Source organism: Lithobates pipiens, unplaced genomic scaffold (genome assembly GCF_037356315.1).
Source record: "Lithobates pipiens isolate NorthernLeopardFrog02 unplaced genomic scaffold, aLitPip1_a1.2 Scaffold_8, whole genome shotgun sequence".
Taxonomy (NCBI): Eukaryota; Metazoa; Chordata; class Amphibia; order Anura; family Ranidae; genus Lithobates; species Lithobates pipiens.
This window is the reverse complement of record NW_027507903.1, coordinates 206,969,662-206,986,010: the sequence shown is the minus strand read 5'-3', so window position 1 is coordinate 206,986,010 and position 16,349 is coordinate 206,969,662. Positions and strand designations below refer to the sequence as shown.

General features: G+C 42.3%; 1 protein-coding gene across 1 annotated transcript in view; it reads left to right on the top strand.

The window, feature by feature from the left end:
- CFTR (CF transmembrane conductance regulator) overlaps positions 1 to 16,349 on the top strand; it is a 275,425-nt gene that overhangs the window by 246,451 nt on the left and 12,625 nt on the right. Inside the window, exons 24-26 of the mRNA XM_077472949.1 lie at positions 10,556 to 10,645; positions 15,123 to 15,295; positions 15,384 to 15,489. Coding sequence (XP_077329075.1) covers positions 10,556 to 10,645; positions 15,123 to 15,295; positions 15,384 to 15,489 — 369 coding nt within the window. The remainder of the gene's footprint in view (positions 1 to 10,555; positions 10,646 to 15,122; positions 15,296 to 15,383; positions 15,490 to 16,349) is intronic.

The following is a 16,349-nucleotide window of genomic DNA, read 5'->3' as shown; positions in this document are numbered from 1 at the left end:
CCTGTGCTGTGCTGACTTCCTCCTGGGGGTTCTTATTATGAAGGGATCACACTATCCCTGTGCTGTGCTGACTTCCTCCTGGGGGTTCTTATTATGAGGGGATCACACCATCCCTGTGCTGTGCTGACTTCCTCCTGGGGCTGCTTACGGTGCTGCTGTCAGCGCTGTATGTCACGGTGCTGCTGTCAGCGCTGTATGTCACGGTGCTGCTGTCAGCGCTGTATGTCACGGTGCTGCTGTCAGCGCTGTATGTCACGGTGCTGCTGTCAGCGCTGTATGTCACGGTGCTGCTGTCAGTGCTCTGTATTACGGTGCTGCTGTCAGATGCCTCTATCACGGTGCATGTGTCATTCCGGTATGTCACGCTGCTGGTGATCATCTCCTGCACCCTCTTCTTTGCCTACCCTGGTCCCTGACCTTCCCTCTCCTCCATTGCCTTCATTAGCTCCATAGTCCTGAATTGTTAGAACAATTTCCCAAATAAAATAAAAATGCTTGTAGTTATCGATCCCAAATTCACCTCATACATGTATTATGTCATTGTCCAGATGGTGGGACTACGTTTTACCCCCTAATAATTACCACGTGGCCGCAAATTCGACATGAAGGTTTGCAAAGTTCGCCTCCCATTGAAGTCAATGGGGCCCGCGGCGAACGTTCTGTTTCGCGAACGTTTGGGTCCGTTCGCATTTCGCGTTCGCGAAACGTCCCGTCGGAAGTTCGTCCATCACTAAACGCCACACCTCCACCACTTGGCGGACATGATGAAGTCATGCTCTTCCCAATGCATTTCGCCGTCAGTCAGCATCGTCAGGAGCAGGAGCACATATACCATTGAACGTGTTTGTTATATATTGTTTGCTTAGGGATTTGTTGGCACCCCCCTGCAAAAATAAAGAAAAAACAAATACACCTGCACTATAGTACACAATAATTCAGTTGTTTAGTACAGGTATGTTTTATTAAGGTGTGTTGAGAGTTCCTTCAGATTGAATGGGCTGCCCTAATGCAATACAATTCAACATATGAAAACATATTACATAACTCTCACAAAGGTTTAATGGGGCCATAAATAGTCATCTATACCATCTAATTGGTGACATAATTATTATAATACAGGATTTATATAGCACCAACACTTTGTGCAGTGCTTTACAACATGAGGGCAGACAGTACAGTTACAATATAATTCAATACAGGAGGAATCAGAGGGCCCTGCTCGTTAGAGCTTATAATCTAAAAGCATACTTTTTGAATATTACAAGCTCATTAATTGATGGTGGTTTTCTATTGTTCACAATATTTTTACACTAGGAAACTGATATTTTTAAGCACGCATTATCTAAAATGACAACATTTATTCATGAGCACAGTCCCAGGCTATGTCTAGATATCCATTGAGCTTGCACCTAGGCTACACTTATGAGAACATTTTTCCAACATGCTTTTAAATGACTAAACGGAATGGTACAGTGTTTTTGTCTTTGCGTAAAGATTTTCATGTAAATAAAACAAGGTCGATTCATCTGCCTACACAACAGGAAAACGTATATTATGGAATAGATTTTCCTCAATAAACAGCATGTTGTTTGTTAGCATCAAAAAGAAGGACTGGTGCAAGATCTAGCTGCAAATAATTTGTATCCATGAGTTAATTGTGCAATTCTTTAAATACTAACAAACTATAACTAACTGTCTGATTAATATATCAGTGAGGCAATAGGACTCATTAATAGAACTAAGGATAAAAGGAGGTGATGCTCTTGTATATACCAACCATTGAATTCTTGTTTGATTTTTCTTCTGCAGACTAGAGAATAAAGTAGCAGTCAAGTTTTTTTCTTGGCTGCAGTTTAAGAAAAATAAAAAAAAATAATGTTATTTGAAAAGAAGCTATATAATTTTTTTCATGTACACAATTTTTATTATTGTATTCATTTCTATTATCGTCTTTATTATATACTTGTTTTCTTCCTTAAAAGCCCCCCAAAAAGTAGATTTTAAAGACAAAGCTATACTTTTGTAAATCTGGAATATAGCCTAGAAGTCCTTAAACTTTTCAAACAATTGGTCAGTTTACTGCTATTCAGATTCTTAATGGGCCTACATGTGCCCAGGCGGTATAAAAAGTGGACAGTGAGAGTACAAAATGCCCATGTATCAGCAGTTATAGTTGGAGTAGACAAATACCTCTGTGTTGGTGGATAGAATGAAAAAAAAAATTGCCCCTGTGTTGATGGTCAGTGCAAGCAAAAAATACCTGTGTTGGTGATCAATGGAAAGCCCATCATTGGCTGGGTGTCTGTACTAAGGAGGAGGTTTGTATCGGAGTCTATACTGATAAGTGGCTGGTAGGGAGGTCTGTACTGAGGGGTTGGACTGGGAGGAGTGGGGGGGGGGGCTGTTCTGGAGGGATCATTACTGAGGTGGTGAGCTTGAAGTTGGGGACTATGCTGTGGGGGTTTAGGACTGTGGGAAAAATCTGTATTGGGTGGGGGATGTGGGATGTTGTGGGGGACCTGTACTGTATCAGACATGTGTTTGGGGAGGGGATTTGTACTGAGAGAAGGGGGTAATGTTTGGTTGTACTCTGTACACTGTGTACATAGGCCTTGGGTTATCTACTTCTGACCCGTGCACTCTCTGCATTACATAATTGTGGCCCCTGCCCTGTGTGTCATACAGTATGGACCCCTGCACATAACCACTCCTGGCCTCTGCATTCTGTGTGAGAACCACACCTGATAGGTTGGACAGAAATACAGAATGCCTTTGCAGATAATACAGCTATTTTATATTAATATTTTTACACCTGTCTATTTAGCAGTTTTCCTAGAGTTTAGCTTTAAACATAACCTTTGTTGATCGTAGATGGACCAGGCTGTGGGTAAATTCTCTCAGCCTTGTGCACAAGACTGGTTTGCTCGGTTTATATTATTTTATGTTGTGTTGCACAAAACAGAATAGCCCTTTCATTAGATTAAACATCATTAAGAGCAAACACTATTATACAAACGCTCCTGTTCTCCTCTCTTAATCTGCAGCCACTATTCTGGAACATATTCAGCAGTTGAAGATAATGCAAGATGTTGTTTGGATACTTAAGTCAGAAATTTAGCAATATATAAAATATTTCCTTAGTCATATTGTCTCTCATTCTGAAGTAGATGAACCTGATGCCCTGCCCAGCTTCACATACTCCTCTTTCCTTTGCTACAAAAGAAAAAAAAAATGTTTTCGGAGGTACTGCATAGTTTCAGATGCTGTCACTGATTGGGTATTAAAGCAGCTCCTTGAATAAACTACAGTGCATTGCAAATGTATTCACCCCCCCCCCCCCCCCCCCTGGCATTTTTCGTGTTTTGTTGCCTCACAACCTGGAATTAACATGGATTGTTTGAGGATTTGCATCATTTAATTTACAGAACATGCCCACAACTTTAAAGATTTATTTATTTATTTTTTTATTGTGAAGCAAACAACAAATTGGAAAAAATAACAGAAAAAGTAAATGTGCATAACTATTCACCTCCCTAAAGTCAATACTTTGTAGAGCCACCTTTTGCGGCTATCACAGCTCCAAGTCACTTTGGATAAGTCTCTATGCGCTTGCCACATCTTACCACTGGGATTTTTGCCCATTCCTCCTTGCAAAACTGCTACAGTTCCAGATGATTTGTGCTTGTTAAGAGCAATGTTTAAGTCTGACCCCAGATTTTCTATTGGATTGAGGTCTGGGCTTTAACTAGGCCATTCCAACGTATTTACATGTTTCCCCTTAAACCACTCAAGTGTAGCTTTAGCAGTGTGTTTGAGGTCATTGTCCTGCTGGAAGGTGAACCTCCGTCCTAGCCTCAAATCTCACACAGAGTGGTACAGGTTTTGCTCAAGAACATCCCTGTATTTAGCACCATCCACCTTCCCCTCAACTCTGACCAGTTTCCCAGTCCCACTGCTGAAAAAACATCCCCACAGCATGATGCTGCCACCACCATGTTTCACTGTGGGGATGGTGTTATTTTGGTGATGTGATGTGTTGGTTTTGCGCCAGACATAGCATTTTCTTTGATGACCAAAACATTCAATTTTAGTCTCATCAGACCAGAGCACCTTCCTCCATACATTTTGTGAGTCTCTGCTGAAAGTAATGGCTTTCGTCTGGCCACCCTGCCATAAAGCCCAATTCTGTGGAGCGTACGGCTTATTTTCATCCTATGTACAGATACTTCAGTCTCTGCTGTGGAACTCTGCAGCTCCTCCAGGGTTACCTTAGGTCTCTGTGCTGCCTCTCTGATTTTTTATTTTTTTTTATCAAAAAAGGTTTTTATTGCTCACAAAACAAACAGTACATTCCAATATGAAACTCCATACATTTTCAGGTCATACATTTTTCAGCTTACCATCTATATGTACATTTGTTAACAAATAAAATTGGTTTCTGTTCATAGCGCCTTTGGATTTGTCACACTCTGTGCCATGCAATCACCCATTACTGTCAACACCATGCTGGCTGCAACCCCGTTCTTACTTGTGATGCTATTTCACTATCTATCTAGATGTCAGAGTCTTGCTGTGCCTACACCCCTCTGAGCAGTCTCATATGTACCAACTCCGTTGGACTAGTCCTGGTGTGTTAAGCCATGCTCCCCACAGTTTGTCAAATTTACCAGGGTTCCCTCTATGCTGGTATATATATTTCTCCATTATGAGCGTTTTACCCATATTTTGTATCCACGTTTTAGTTTTCGGTGGCGTGGCTGATTCCCAGCCTAATAAAATTGTTTTCCGTGCCTGAAACAGTGCCCTGGTGAAGGCAGTTCTCCCCCTCCAGGAAACCCAGTAGGCAGTTTAGTGGTTCAAGGGGGACATTGGTCTAGAACACCTGATTCAGTGTGGCCAGAATCTCTGTCCAGTATCTATGGAGCTTTGGGCAGCGCCAGATGAGGTGAATCAGATCCCCAGGTATCACCCTGCATCTACCGCAGAGTGGGTCGTGTATTCTACCCATTTTGTATCATTTTACAGGAGTATAGTGAACTCTCAGTACAATGTATAGTTGGGATACCTTTTGGTCTGGTGTAATTGGACAATGGATCGGATTATTTTATTAATTCTCATGGCCAGTACTTTGTGCAGGATTTTAACGTCGCTCTGTAGTAGCGAGATGGGCCTATAGGAGCTGGGGTCTAGTGGGTCCTTGCCTGTTTTAAGTAGTAGTATGATATTTTGCATTAGTCTTAGTAGTGGGCAGCTTTCCTGACTTAAAAGAGGAGTTAAAAACCTTGCGTAACTTAGGTAGGAGCACCTCTCTGTATTGGGTATAAACCTCCATAGGAATCCTATCGTCTTCTGGGGCCTTGCAAATAGGAAAGGAGGCTGCAGCCTCCCTCAGCTCGTCTATTGTAAGCAGAGCCTCCAGCTCCTCCCGCTCATTGCAAGTCAGAGTCGGGAGATCCACCCCATCCACATAGTCCTGCAGCTCTTCATCTGTGTAATTGTCGCATGACCTATACAGTGCTACATAAAAAGATGCCAGTTCCTCTATTATTTGTTCGGGTCGTCCCGAGGAGTTGCATATTGCTCCTATGACAGGGGAGGATTGTTGAGCTCTGGCAATTCTCGCCAGTAATCTGCCTGTTTTTTCTCCCTCTTTATAGAATGGCTGTTTGGTAAAGACCCTTTTTCATTCCGTGGCAGAGGATCTCCCCCAGTCCAGGGAATCCTGAGCCGAGATCCATGCCTCCCTCGTGGAGTCCGATGGGTGTACAACATAAGTAAGCTCCAGCCGTCTCACCTGGTCTTCAACCTGCAGCAGTAGGGCTGATGAATCTCGTTTGATAGCGGCAATTTCAACTATAAATGTGCCCATTGGGCATGCCTTGAAGGCATCCCAGCTCAGCAACAAATCACTATGCAGTTGGTTGTCAAAAAAGTATTGTTCTATCTGCTTCACCACCCATTCATGAGAGGTGAATAGTTTTATTCAAAAGGCTCTGCCTCTCTGATTAATGCCCTCCTTGCCCGGTCTGTGAGTTTTGGTTTGCAGCCGTCTCTTGGCAGGTTTTCTGTTGTGTCATGTTTCCATTTGGCTATGATAGATTTGATGGTGCTCCGAGGGATCATCAAAGATTTGGATTTTTTTTATAACCTAACCCAGACTTGTACTTCTCAACAACATTGTCCCTTATTTGTTTGGAGAGTTCCTTGGTCTTCATGGCAGTGTTTGGTTAGTGGTGCCTCTTGCTTAGGTGTTGCAGCCTCTGGGGCCTTTCAAAAAGGTGTGTATATGCAATGACAGATCATGTGTCACTTAGATTGCACACAGGTGGACATCATTTCACTAATTATGTGACTTCTGAAGGTAATTGGTTGCCCCAGAGCTTTTTATGGGCTTCATAACAAAGGGGGTGAATACATACGCACATGCCAATTATCAGTTTTTTTATTTCTGAACTAAAGGTCAACTTAGATTATTGTGTTCTGATCTGTCACATATAATTCAGATTAAAAAAATATTGATCTAAAGGCTGTAATGTAACAAAATAGGTAAAAAACCAAGGTGGTGAATACTTTTGCAAGGCACTGTAGCTGTAAATGCAGATCCTCTGTCCATGCTGTTTAGCCTATGAGCTTGCATGGCTAGCCTTAAAGTGTTACTAAACCCACAACAGTAAAATAAGTCTGTATATACAGTAATGCCCTGTACACACGACCGGACTTTTCGAGGGACTAGGTCCGACAGACTTTTGACGGAGTTCTGACGGAGTTCTGACAGAGTTCTGACGGACTTTCCGAATGAACGGACTTGGCCACACACAATCACACCAAAGTCCGACGGATTGGAACGTGATGACGTACGACTGGACTCGATTAAGGAAGTTCATAGCCAGTAGCCAATAGCTGCCCTAGCGTCGGTTTTTGTCCGTCGGACTAGCATACACATGAGCGGATTTCTCGGTAGGAACTGGGTCCGGCGGAGTTCTGGCGGAAAAATTTGTTCCATTTCTAAAGTCTGTCTGACTTTTGCAAATCAAAAGTCCGCTGCAGCCCACACACGATCGAATGGTCTGCCGGAATCATTCCGTCAGACTTTTGATGTTGAAAAGTCCGGTCGTGTGTACACGGCATTAAGCATGCTTATTATACTCACTGTGGAACCTAAGGGGTCATTGTGTGTAAAGGCTGTTTGATCCTGTCTCTCTAATCCTCCTCTTCCCGCACTGACTCCAATTCATCTCCTGATAGAACGGAGTATTAGGGAACAGGCTGTACGTGCTCAGATTGGTGTGTATTGCTAGAGACTTATTTTTTTTGGGGAGATTGCATGTGATCAGCACCGGGCCAATCAGCACTGCCCAGACAGAGGGTCAGGGGTCCTGCATCCTCATAGAACATTCATGGGAGAATGAAAACTCCTCCTGCAAGCTTTACCCAGACACTGATACAAGTCACAAGACTTTTCTAACTGCTCGTGAGAAAAGGTATTTAGCAGTTTATATTTACTAAAATGCTTGCATTTGCATGTTCTGTGTACTCTGGGAGACCAGGTGTAGTGAAACCACGGTCCTGGGTTTAGTAACATGTTAAAGCGGAGTTCCACCACCAATGCAGGTATTGGCTGTAGAGAAATGTCCTTAGTTGACTGCACGTTTCTGTGCATGTATCATGCTGTGAAATAACTCTCAGGTCAGATTAAATCCATTCTCAGCAGTGATTCTTGCCTTATTTGTTTTAGAACCAGTTTCATTTATTCCAACAAAGTATGAAATCTCTGTTTTCACCTTCCCCCTTGATCAGAGTGTTTGCAATTATGAATCATTAACATGAACGTGATGCACAATATTATTTATTGTTGCATGTAAATGTATATACTGTATGTCATTTCTCATGTTGGAAGAACAGTAATGATGTATCACCTTTAAAGGTTTCCTATGATCAGCCCAGGTTTGGGGAACGAAATTGAAATACTGCTGGGTTCCATTAAGAAATCCTCATAGGATTTGATTGACAACAGCAGGAGCCAATGGCTTCCTCTGCTGCCTGTGAGAGAGAGGAAGAGAGAGTAGCACTGGATGAAGATAGGACCCAGGTAAGTATCTAGGAGGGAGCTGATAAAGGACCTTTTTTTACTTTAATGCGAAGCATGCATTAAGGTAAAAACCTCATGCTTTTAGAACGACTTTAATGAGCAATAGAATTTTTTTCCAGCCTATCTTTTGACCTCATACACAGAAAATATTTTTCCTCCCCTAGATGTGTTTGCTCCATGGCAGGGGACACACCTAATGCCATGTCTTGTATGTGTGTTCATACACATTCACATATTTGGCATTATTGCATTTGATTGGGCTAGAATATTAATTTATTCTGGCCATTAGAATGTATTAATGCAAAGGTCCAGATAAAAGTGTGTGTAAAGCCTCATACACAAGATCAGACTTCATACAAACTTTCCCGCAGACTTTTGTACAAAGGGCGTTGGCCCTGAACTTGTTAAGCATACACACGATTGGACTTTTTCAGCCAACTTTCACCAAATCACATGGTTTTTCTGCTCTTTACCGCCACCTTTGGTCAACTTCTGTATTGTCTGATCTTTTGCATTGGTTCTGAGCTGTTTGTAAAGTCTGATGGGTTTCTGTACACACGATCGGACTTTGCTCCATCGGACTTATGTTGTCAAAAAGTTTGTCCGTTTGCAAAGCCAACAAAAGTCTGATGAAAACCGAAAAAGTTTGTCCAATGGAGCGTACACACGGTCAGATGTTGCCTTAAAACAGCTAATTTGCATGTTTGTTTTCAAATGTCCGATCGCGTGTACGGGCCTTTAGGGTGCTCTGAGTAACAGGACCAAGCAGATATCAGTCTATGTACAAATGGAAAGGAGTCTTCACACACTTAAGGCAGCACTAGAAATGAAATAAACAGGAAAAAAAGGCGCCTCTAACTGAAGAAGTAAAAACTTTATATATCCCAAAGGGTTAAAAACAGTTACAAAGGGGTAGAAGGAAAGAGATTAATGCAAACGTGCAGCTTTTCTGAATGCAGAAGTGATGTTTTCTTTTCTGCCTCTAAAAAACGCTTGTAAACCCCAATGTGTGAATGGACACATAGGATAACATAGAGGCGTATTTAAAGGCCAGTAAAAGCGGCAGTTTGGATGTGTGCAAAAAGAGTAGAATTCCAATTAAAGCCTAATGCCCCATACACACTATCAGATTTTCTGATGTTTTTTTCCTTCAGGTTTACCAAAACCATGTAGTACAAGGGGCCTGCGTGATTGCATACAAATTGAAACTCCTAAGGTTTGACCTCATATTATATAGTTTTGGTAAATCTGAAGGGAAAACTCGGCAGAAAAGCTGATAGTGTGTATGGGGCCTTACTCTTTCCACTTTTAGGTAATCCGTGAAAACCAATTTGTTTAGAGAAACCTGTCCTGCTTTCACCTAACAAATAACATTTTAGTTTCTCCTTCAGCTCATTCTCATACAGTTATTACCTTTTGCATCACTTGGCCCTCCCTTTTAAATTGGAAGCTCTAACGATCAGGGCCCTCTGATTCCTCTTGTAATGAATTGTATTGTGATTGTACTGTCTGCCCTTCCTTTGTAAAGCACTGCACAAACCGTTGGCACTATATAAATCCTGTATAATAATAATAGTAATAATAATAGCTAGTCTAAAAATGCTCCCTTCCCCCTCTCCCCCTCTTAAATTCTATACTAACTAATCTTACCTATTTTCAGCGCACTCTGCCCCGATCATGGGATCCACTGTGTCAGCCAGTGACAGCTGCAGGGGAATGGAGAGAGCGCCTGAAAAAGCTCTGAAAGCAGACCAATGGCGTCACCGATAGGCTCTCATGGTGTAGCCATTGTCGTTGCACCTTCTCTACTGCAACCACTGCTGGCTGACACAAGGGGAGCCAAATAACATGACCAGATCATAGCTGGCTGAAAATAAGTATAGTGATTTTTTGATTTTTTTACACAGCTTAGTTAGTATAGGTGTTAGGAGGGCGGAAATTGCATTTTTAAGACTAGTAATGCTTTAGCTGGAATTCTACTTTAAAATATGATAACTCCAATAAAGAACTGGAGCGTGAATTAATGTACACCGGAGGTTATTCTCTATACATAAATATGTTTATTCTAGTAAAATGTAACTTTGTTTCGGGCACTAATTTAGTTAAAGCTGAGATCATGTGAAGTTGCTCTTCTGTAAGTGGCTGAAAGCTGGATATGTCTATCATGATAAATATTAATCTGAAAGACTCCTATTTAAGAAAAGAGTTATGCAAGACACACCATTAATTTATAAATGGATGCCATTTATACCTGGGCACTTAACAATTACTTCCTTTTAAGCCGAGGAGGAAACCGGTCCGGTTTATTGTATGAAATGTTGGCTCAAACTTACACAAGCTGTATAAGGAAGTAAAGTGTTTTGTTTTATCCACTCTCCTGTATACCTTTTCATATGTTTCATAGAGTTTTGTAAAAAAAAAAAGTATTGCTGGAAATTCATTGTGTTTATGTTTGTCCCCACACAGAAAGTGTTCATATTCTCAGGGACTATCCGAAAAAATCTGGACCCTTATGGAAACTACAGCGATGAAGAAATATGGAAAGTCACTGATGAGGTATGCCTGAAACTTGCAGGAGAGCTGTGACAAATCTCCATTTGTGGATTGCAAAATTACCAATAGGGACAAGGGGCTGTATTGTAAGCATCCAAATAAAGTGACAGACAAATAACAAAGCACGTTTGCTAAATGTGTCCTCTACAACTAATAATGTAGGGCCAGCACTGAAAAATCATCCTATAATAGCTTTTGCACTAACTCCTTAAAGCAGTTGTTACCCTAAGAAAAAAAAAAAAAGGATCCTGTTCTTTTAACAGTGCTTGTCCCTTTCTATCATCTGAAATACCTACTTTAGCTGATCCTGCCCGGTGCTGCCCACCCCCTGTAAACTGACCATGTTTATAATGACTCCTGCTGATACTGTGGTCAGTTTACATGCCTCTGTCATTTCGCTGTCTCTCCTCTCTCCCCTCTGACCATCCCCCTTGTCTGATAAAATAACTTCATTATTTTTCATATAGTCCTGTTTGTTAGGTAAAGTCATCTGCCCAGTGTATGTTCCTTATAAAAAAAATATGCAATGTTTCTATCTTATTTCAGGGTGCTGCTCTGCATTTATGTGACCGCTCGCTTCTCCCCTTCTCCTCGCTGACATCAGCGGCGGTTTCTCAACCCCACCTGCTGTAGTTGTCAGATCAGGTGAGGAGAGCAGCAGGCAGTCAACTGAGTGGTGCTCTGAAATAAGGTATAAAGTGGCATATTTTTTAGAAAGCACATAAACTGGGAAACATAACTTTATCGAACACAGGGGATTGTATGAAGATAACAAAGTGGCTTTACAACCACTTTAACATCAACCCTCACACTGTCCCCTGTAACCCTAACAATAACTCTCACATTAACTGTCCCTGTAACCCTTACTAACCCACCTCTTACACTAACACTAACTTGCCCTGTAACTCCCATCATAACGAAATTACGTCATCACGTTCTGAAAGATCGGATTTTTCGCCAACTTGGCCCGACCGTGTGTATGCAACAGTTTCAGACACAATCCGTCGGACTAAATCCGACGGGCAAAATCCGACGGATTTGGTTGGCAAAATCTCAGACCGTGTGTACGTGGGCTTACACTTAGGCTGCTTTCACACTGCAGCCACCCGGTGCTTTGGCGCCACTATTCAGGCGGTAGCAGGGTGCTTTTAGCCCCCAAGAAGGGGTAAAAAAAGGGGCTAAAAGCGCACATGTTGTGGCACTTCCGAAGCAGTTTTTAGGCACTGCCCATACATTCCAATGGGCAGGGGTGGTCTGGGAGCGGTGTACACACTGCATGCATGACTTTCTAATGTCCTGCAAGCGCACCACCCCAGTGTGAAAGCATTTGGGCTTTCACATTGGAGTGGCAGGGGAGGTAGCTTTCAGGCATTTTACAGGCGCTATTTCTAGCGCTAAAAAGCATGAAAACTGCCCCTGTTTGAAAGGGGTCTAAAGCCCCATACACACTATCAGATTTTCTGCTGATTTTTGTCTTCAGATTTACCAAAACCATATAATATGAGGTCAAACCTTAGGAGTTTCAGTTTGTATGCAATCAGGCAGGCCCTTCCACTACATGGTTTTGGTAAATCTGAGGACAAAAATCAGCAGAAAATCTGATAGTGTGTAGGCGGCAACAGGATTGATAACTGACCACTTACCTGTAATAGAGTCACTCTCTGGCTAACCAGACCAGGGAGATGTGATTCAGTAGCATTTTGGCACAGCAAGGAAGTGATTGCATTAAGGTAAGTGGAAGCTTTATCTTCCGCTGATGGTGTTAACAGTAACCCTACCATTGCCAGGCTTCCCTCTAACCCTAAGGCCTCATGCACACTGAACGTTTTAAAATACACCAGTACCATTAGCTGTAGAAAGCTGTAGCTGTAGAATGAGTTTTGCAGCGTTTTTGCAGTAGTGTTTTCTATTCTATTTCTATTAGCATTTTTTAAGCTTTTTTTTAGCAAAACTATTCTCCCACAAAAGCTTATGGCTCAAAAACGCTGATAAATGCCAAATATCCACTTTTTTATTTTATTTTATTTGTTTTAGCTTTTTCAGTGTTTTTCAGCTTTTATCAGGTTTTAGCACAGCTGAAAAAACTCTTCATAAAACCCACTAGTTCTGGGGGGGGTTCCAGCCAGAAAACGTTCCTGCCAAAAAAGACTAATAACAGCCTATGTGTACATGGACACATATGATAACATGCACGGAAAGTTTGCTGGCTGCAAGAAGAAACGCCTGAAGCCAAAAACAGCAGCTGTAAAAACGTCCAGTGTGCATGAGGCCTTACACTAACCCTCACACTAAACTTTCATGTAACCCTAAAACCTCGTACAAACGCTTTGATTATCGGATGACAGAGCATCTGATTTTTGTGGCATGCTAGGCTCATTTCGAAAATGAAGAGGTTACTACCAATGCGAGTATTTTCTTTTGACAGAATACAACGTCAGAAGTGACGTAATGTGTTGAATAGTTTTGTACGTATTCTTTCGTTTCTGAGAATGTGTAGTCTTGCTCTTACGATTTTTTTCGTATGAAAATTTTACTAATGAAATGAAAATCAGATGTTGAGGTCACATCTGACAAAAATTTTATAGTCTGCACATCCAGCTTTTGTCTGACGAAAAAGTGAAAAATCGGCTGTCGAACTATTTTTTTTAACTTTACTGCATTCTGTGAAGTAAAGTAAAAAAGCTTCTGCATGCAGCTCCCCCCACCCAAATCCATATCTGAGCCAGATCACAATCCAGTGATGTGAACGAGAGCCTAGGCTCTCTCAGTCCACCCCCTTTGCCCGCATTGGCTCTGATACTGCAGTGAATTAAATTGGCTATGGCTGCTGACAATCACAGCCAGTGATGAGGGAAGAAGCACAGGGCTTAGGAGCTAGCATGCACGAATGCCCTTGCTATGGAGGCACTTGTCAGGGTGGGAAGCCAGGAGCACTGGGGGGTGGACAGACCCTGTGCATGGCTGCTCTATGCAAGACCATTGCACAGAACTGGTAAATAACTTGCTTGTTATTAAACCAAAAAAAAATAGCCTTTACAATCATTTTAAAGATGACTATTTGCATGGAACAAATATACATGCAGATGTGCTAGACAGATTGCTATGCAAATATTTTAGAAATAGACCTATAGATTACCCCAGACACAAATATGTTTCAACTTAGAGAAGATTCCTATTTACCCAGAAAAGGGTTTTGGTGCAAGAATATTCAAATCTTACTTTAGTAAGTATTATTTTATGAAAAGAGTAGTTGATGCTTGGAACAGACTTCTAGCAGAGGTAGTGAGTCAGTCAACAGTAAGTGAATAATTCTTGGGACAAACCTAGATCTAGATTTAAATGAAATGTTTAAAAAAATAAATAAATGAACAACAAAAAGTTTGGAAAGGGGCAGACTCGATGAACCACTTGTTCGTTTTTCTGCTGTCAATCTTCTGTTTCTGTGTGCAAAGGAGTATCACTATGCACAGTGAAAATATTTTCCATACAGTGCTGCCACCTTGTGCCTAGACAGGGTTGTATTCTGCTCGGATAAACATTTTGGTAGAAAGGAAAATCCTGTAAGCATAACAGTTGTTCAGTGACATGAGAGCAGGGCTGGAAAGCTAGGTGACCTACGTGGGTGCCTGGAGGACCAGTGGCTAAGAGGGACATGGCCATAGACCTGTGCCAGTCCTTTTTTTTTTACTTGCATGTGATTAGGTATTCTTTGCAAATAGTTTATTTTATTTTCCTTGCACATGATTAGGTATTCTTTGCAAAGTGAAACTGCACTACATGCACACACCCTTCCTGTAATTCTTACACTTAGGCTGCTTTCACACTGCAGCCACCCGGTGCTTTGGCGCCACTATTCAGGCGGTAACAGGGTGCTTTTAGCCCCCAAGAAGGGGTAAAAAAGGGGCTAAAAGCGCCCATGTTGTGGCACTTCCGAAGCGTTTTTTAGGCACTGCCCATACATTCCAATGGGCTGGGGTGGTCTGGGAGCGGTGTACACACTGCATGCAGGACTTTTTCTAATGTTCTGCAAGCGCACCACCCCAGTGTGAAAGCATTTGGGCTTTCACATTGGAGTGGCAGGGGAGGCAGCTTTCAGGCATTTTACAGGCGCTATTTCTAGCGCTAAAATGCATATAACTGCCCCAGTTTGAAAGGGGTCTAAAGCCCCATACACACTATCAGCTTTTCTGCTGATTTTTGTCTTCAGATTTACCAAAACCATATAATATGAAACTGCACTACATTCACTAATCTCTGGGGAAGATTCCTTGCAAAGTGCAAACTTCCCTTGCAAAGTGAACAGTATGTTTGCATTTAGTAAGTCAAGCGCTATGTTTCCCACCCCTTTTAAATTTAGAAAGTTGAAAAAAAAAAGGTTTCACTACCACAGACATGACCCTAATCTTGTGTTATGTATACCCGTCTAGAAGAGGTAGAACAATGTAAAGTTTTTATGAATGTGTTTGGAATTTTTCCACAGGTTGGTTTGAAGTCAATCATTGAGCAGTTTCCAGGTCAGTTGGATTTTGTCCTTCTCGATGGTGGATGTGTTCTTAGTCATGGCCACAAGCAGCTCGTATGTCTGGCCAGATCAGTTCTTAGCAAAGCGAAAATTCTCCTGCTGGATGAACCCAGTGCTCACCTGGATCCCATGTATGTTTCCAAATACACTACAATGTCTTTGCTCACTTTTAGGATTATGTAAAAGCTGGTTAATTCATGATTTAATTTGTCATTTCAGAACGTTTCAGATCATTAGGAAAACGCTGAAGCATTCATTCGCAAACTGTACTGTCATCCTATCTGAGCATAGGCTGGAAGCCATGCTGGAATGTCAATTCTTCCTGGTAGGTTGTGTCAGAAATGCAAATTTTTTCAGAAAGGATGGTTTTAACAGCATGCTCTAGGATCCTAGTGTCCAAATATTTTGTGCAAATATTGGATAGAACATAATTTTCTGACAATGCTGTTCAGTCTGGAGGCTTTACATACACAAAGACATTTCTAGACAGCGTAATGGGCTCTGTTAGAAAAATGGAAGCTGCCATTGCTGACTTACTTTTTAGGGTACTCATGCATTTTAGGTGTCCTGACACAAGAAATACATGTGCCAGAGGTGTAACTACAACCATTGTGGCCCTGGTGCAAGAAACCAATGAAGGGCCCCCCTGACCTCTGGTCCTGGGCCTGGGGCCCTTTACTCTCATTGTAGGGGACTTTATTAGGGTCCCACAGCAGCCTCCTGGTGGTCTTCTGTCTTCTCGCCGGACTCCTCTGCTATCTTCTGCTCTTTTACTAGCTCTTTTACTAGTGGAGGAGCCCGGCTTTCTTCTTCGTTGCCGCCGCTGTCCGGGGGTCTTCTTCCGATTTCGGGGGTCTTGTCCCCCTCTTCGGGGGTCTTGTCCCCCTCTTCAATTCTTCTAGCCGGGGCCTCTGCTATCTTCTTATAGCTCTTTTAATAGCGGTGGCCCGGTCTTCTGTCGCCGCCGCAACCGCCTTCTTCTCTTCTTCTCCCTTGCGATGTTGACACAACGCTCTCTCTGGCCACAATGGCAGGGATGCGTTGTACGGCGACTTATATAGGGACAAGGGGTGGTGTCACCAGGAGATGTCACATAGTGACCCAGCCCCTTATGATGTCACAGTCCCAGCATCCTCCGGGGGGGGGGGTGTAAGAGTGGCTAGGATGTGAAATTCTCGTCCACAG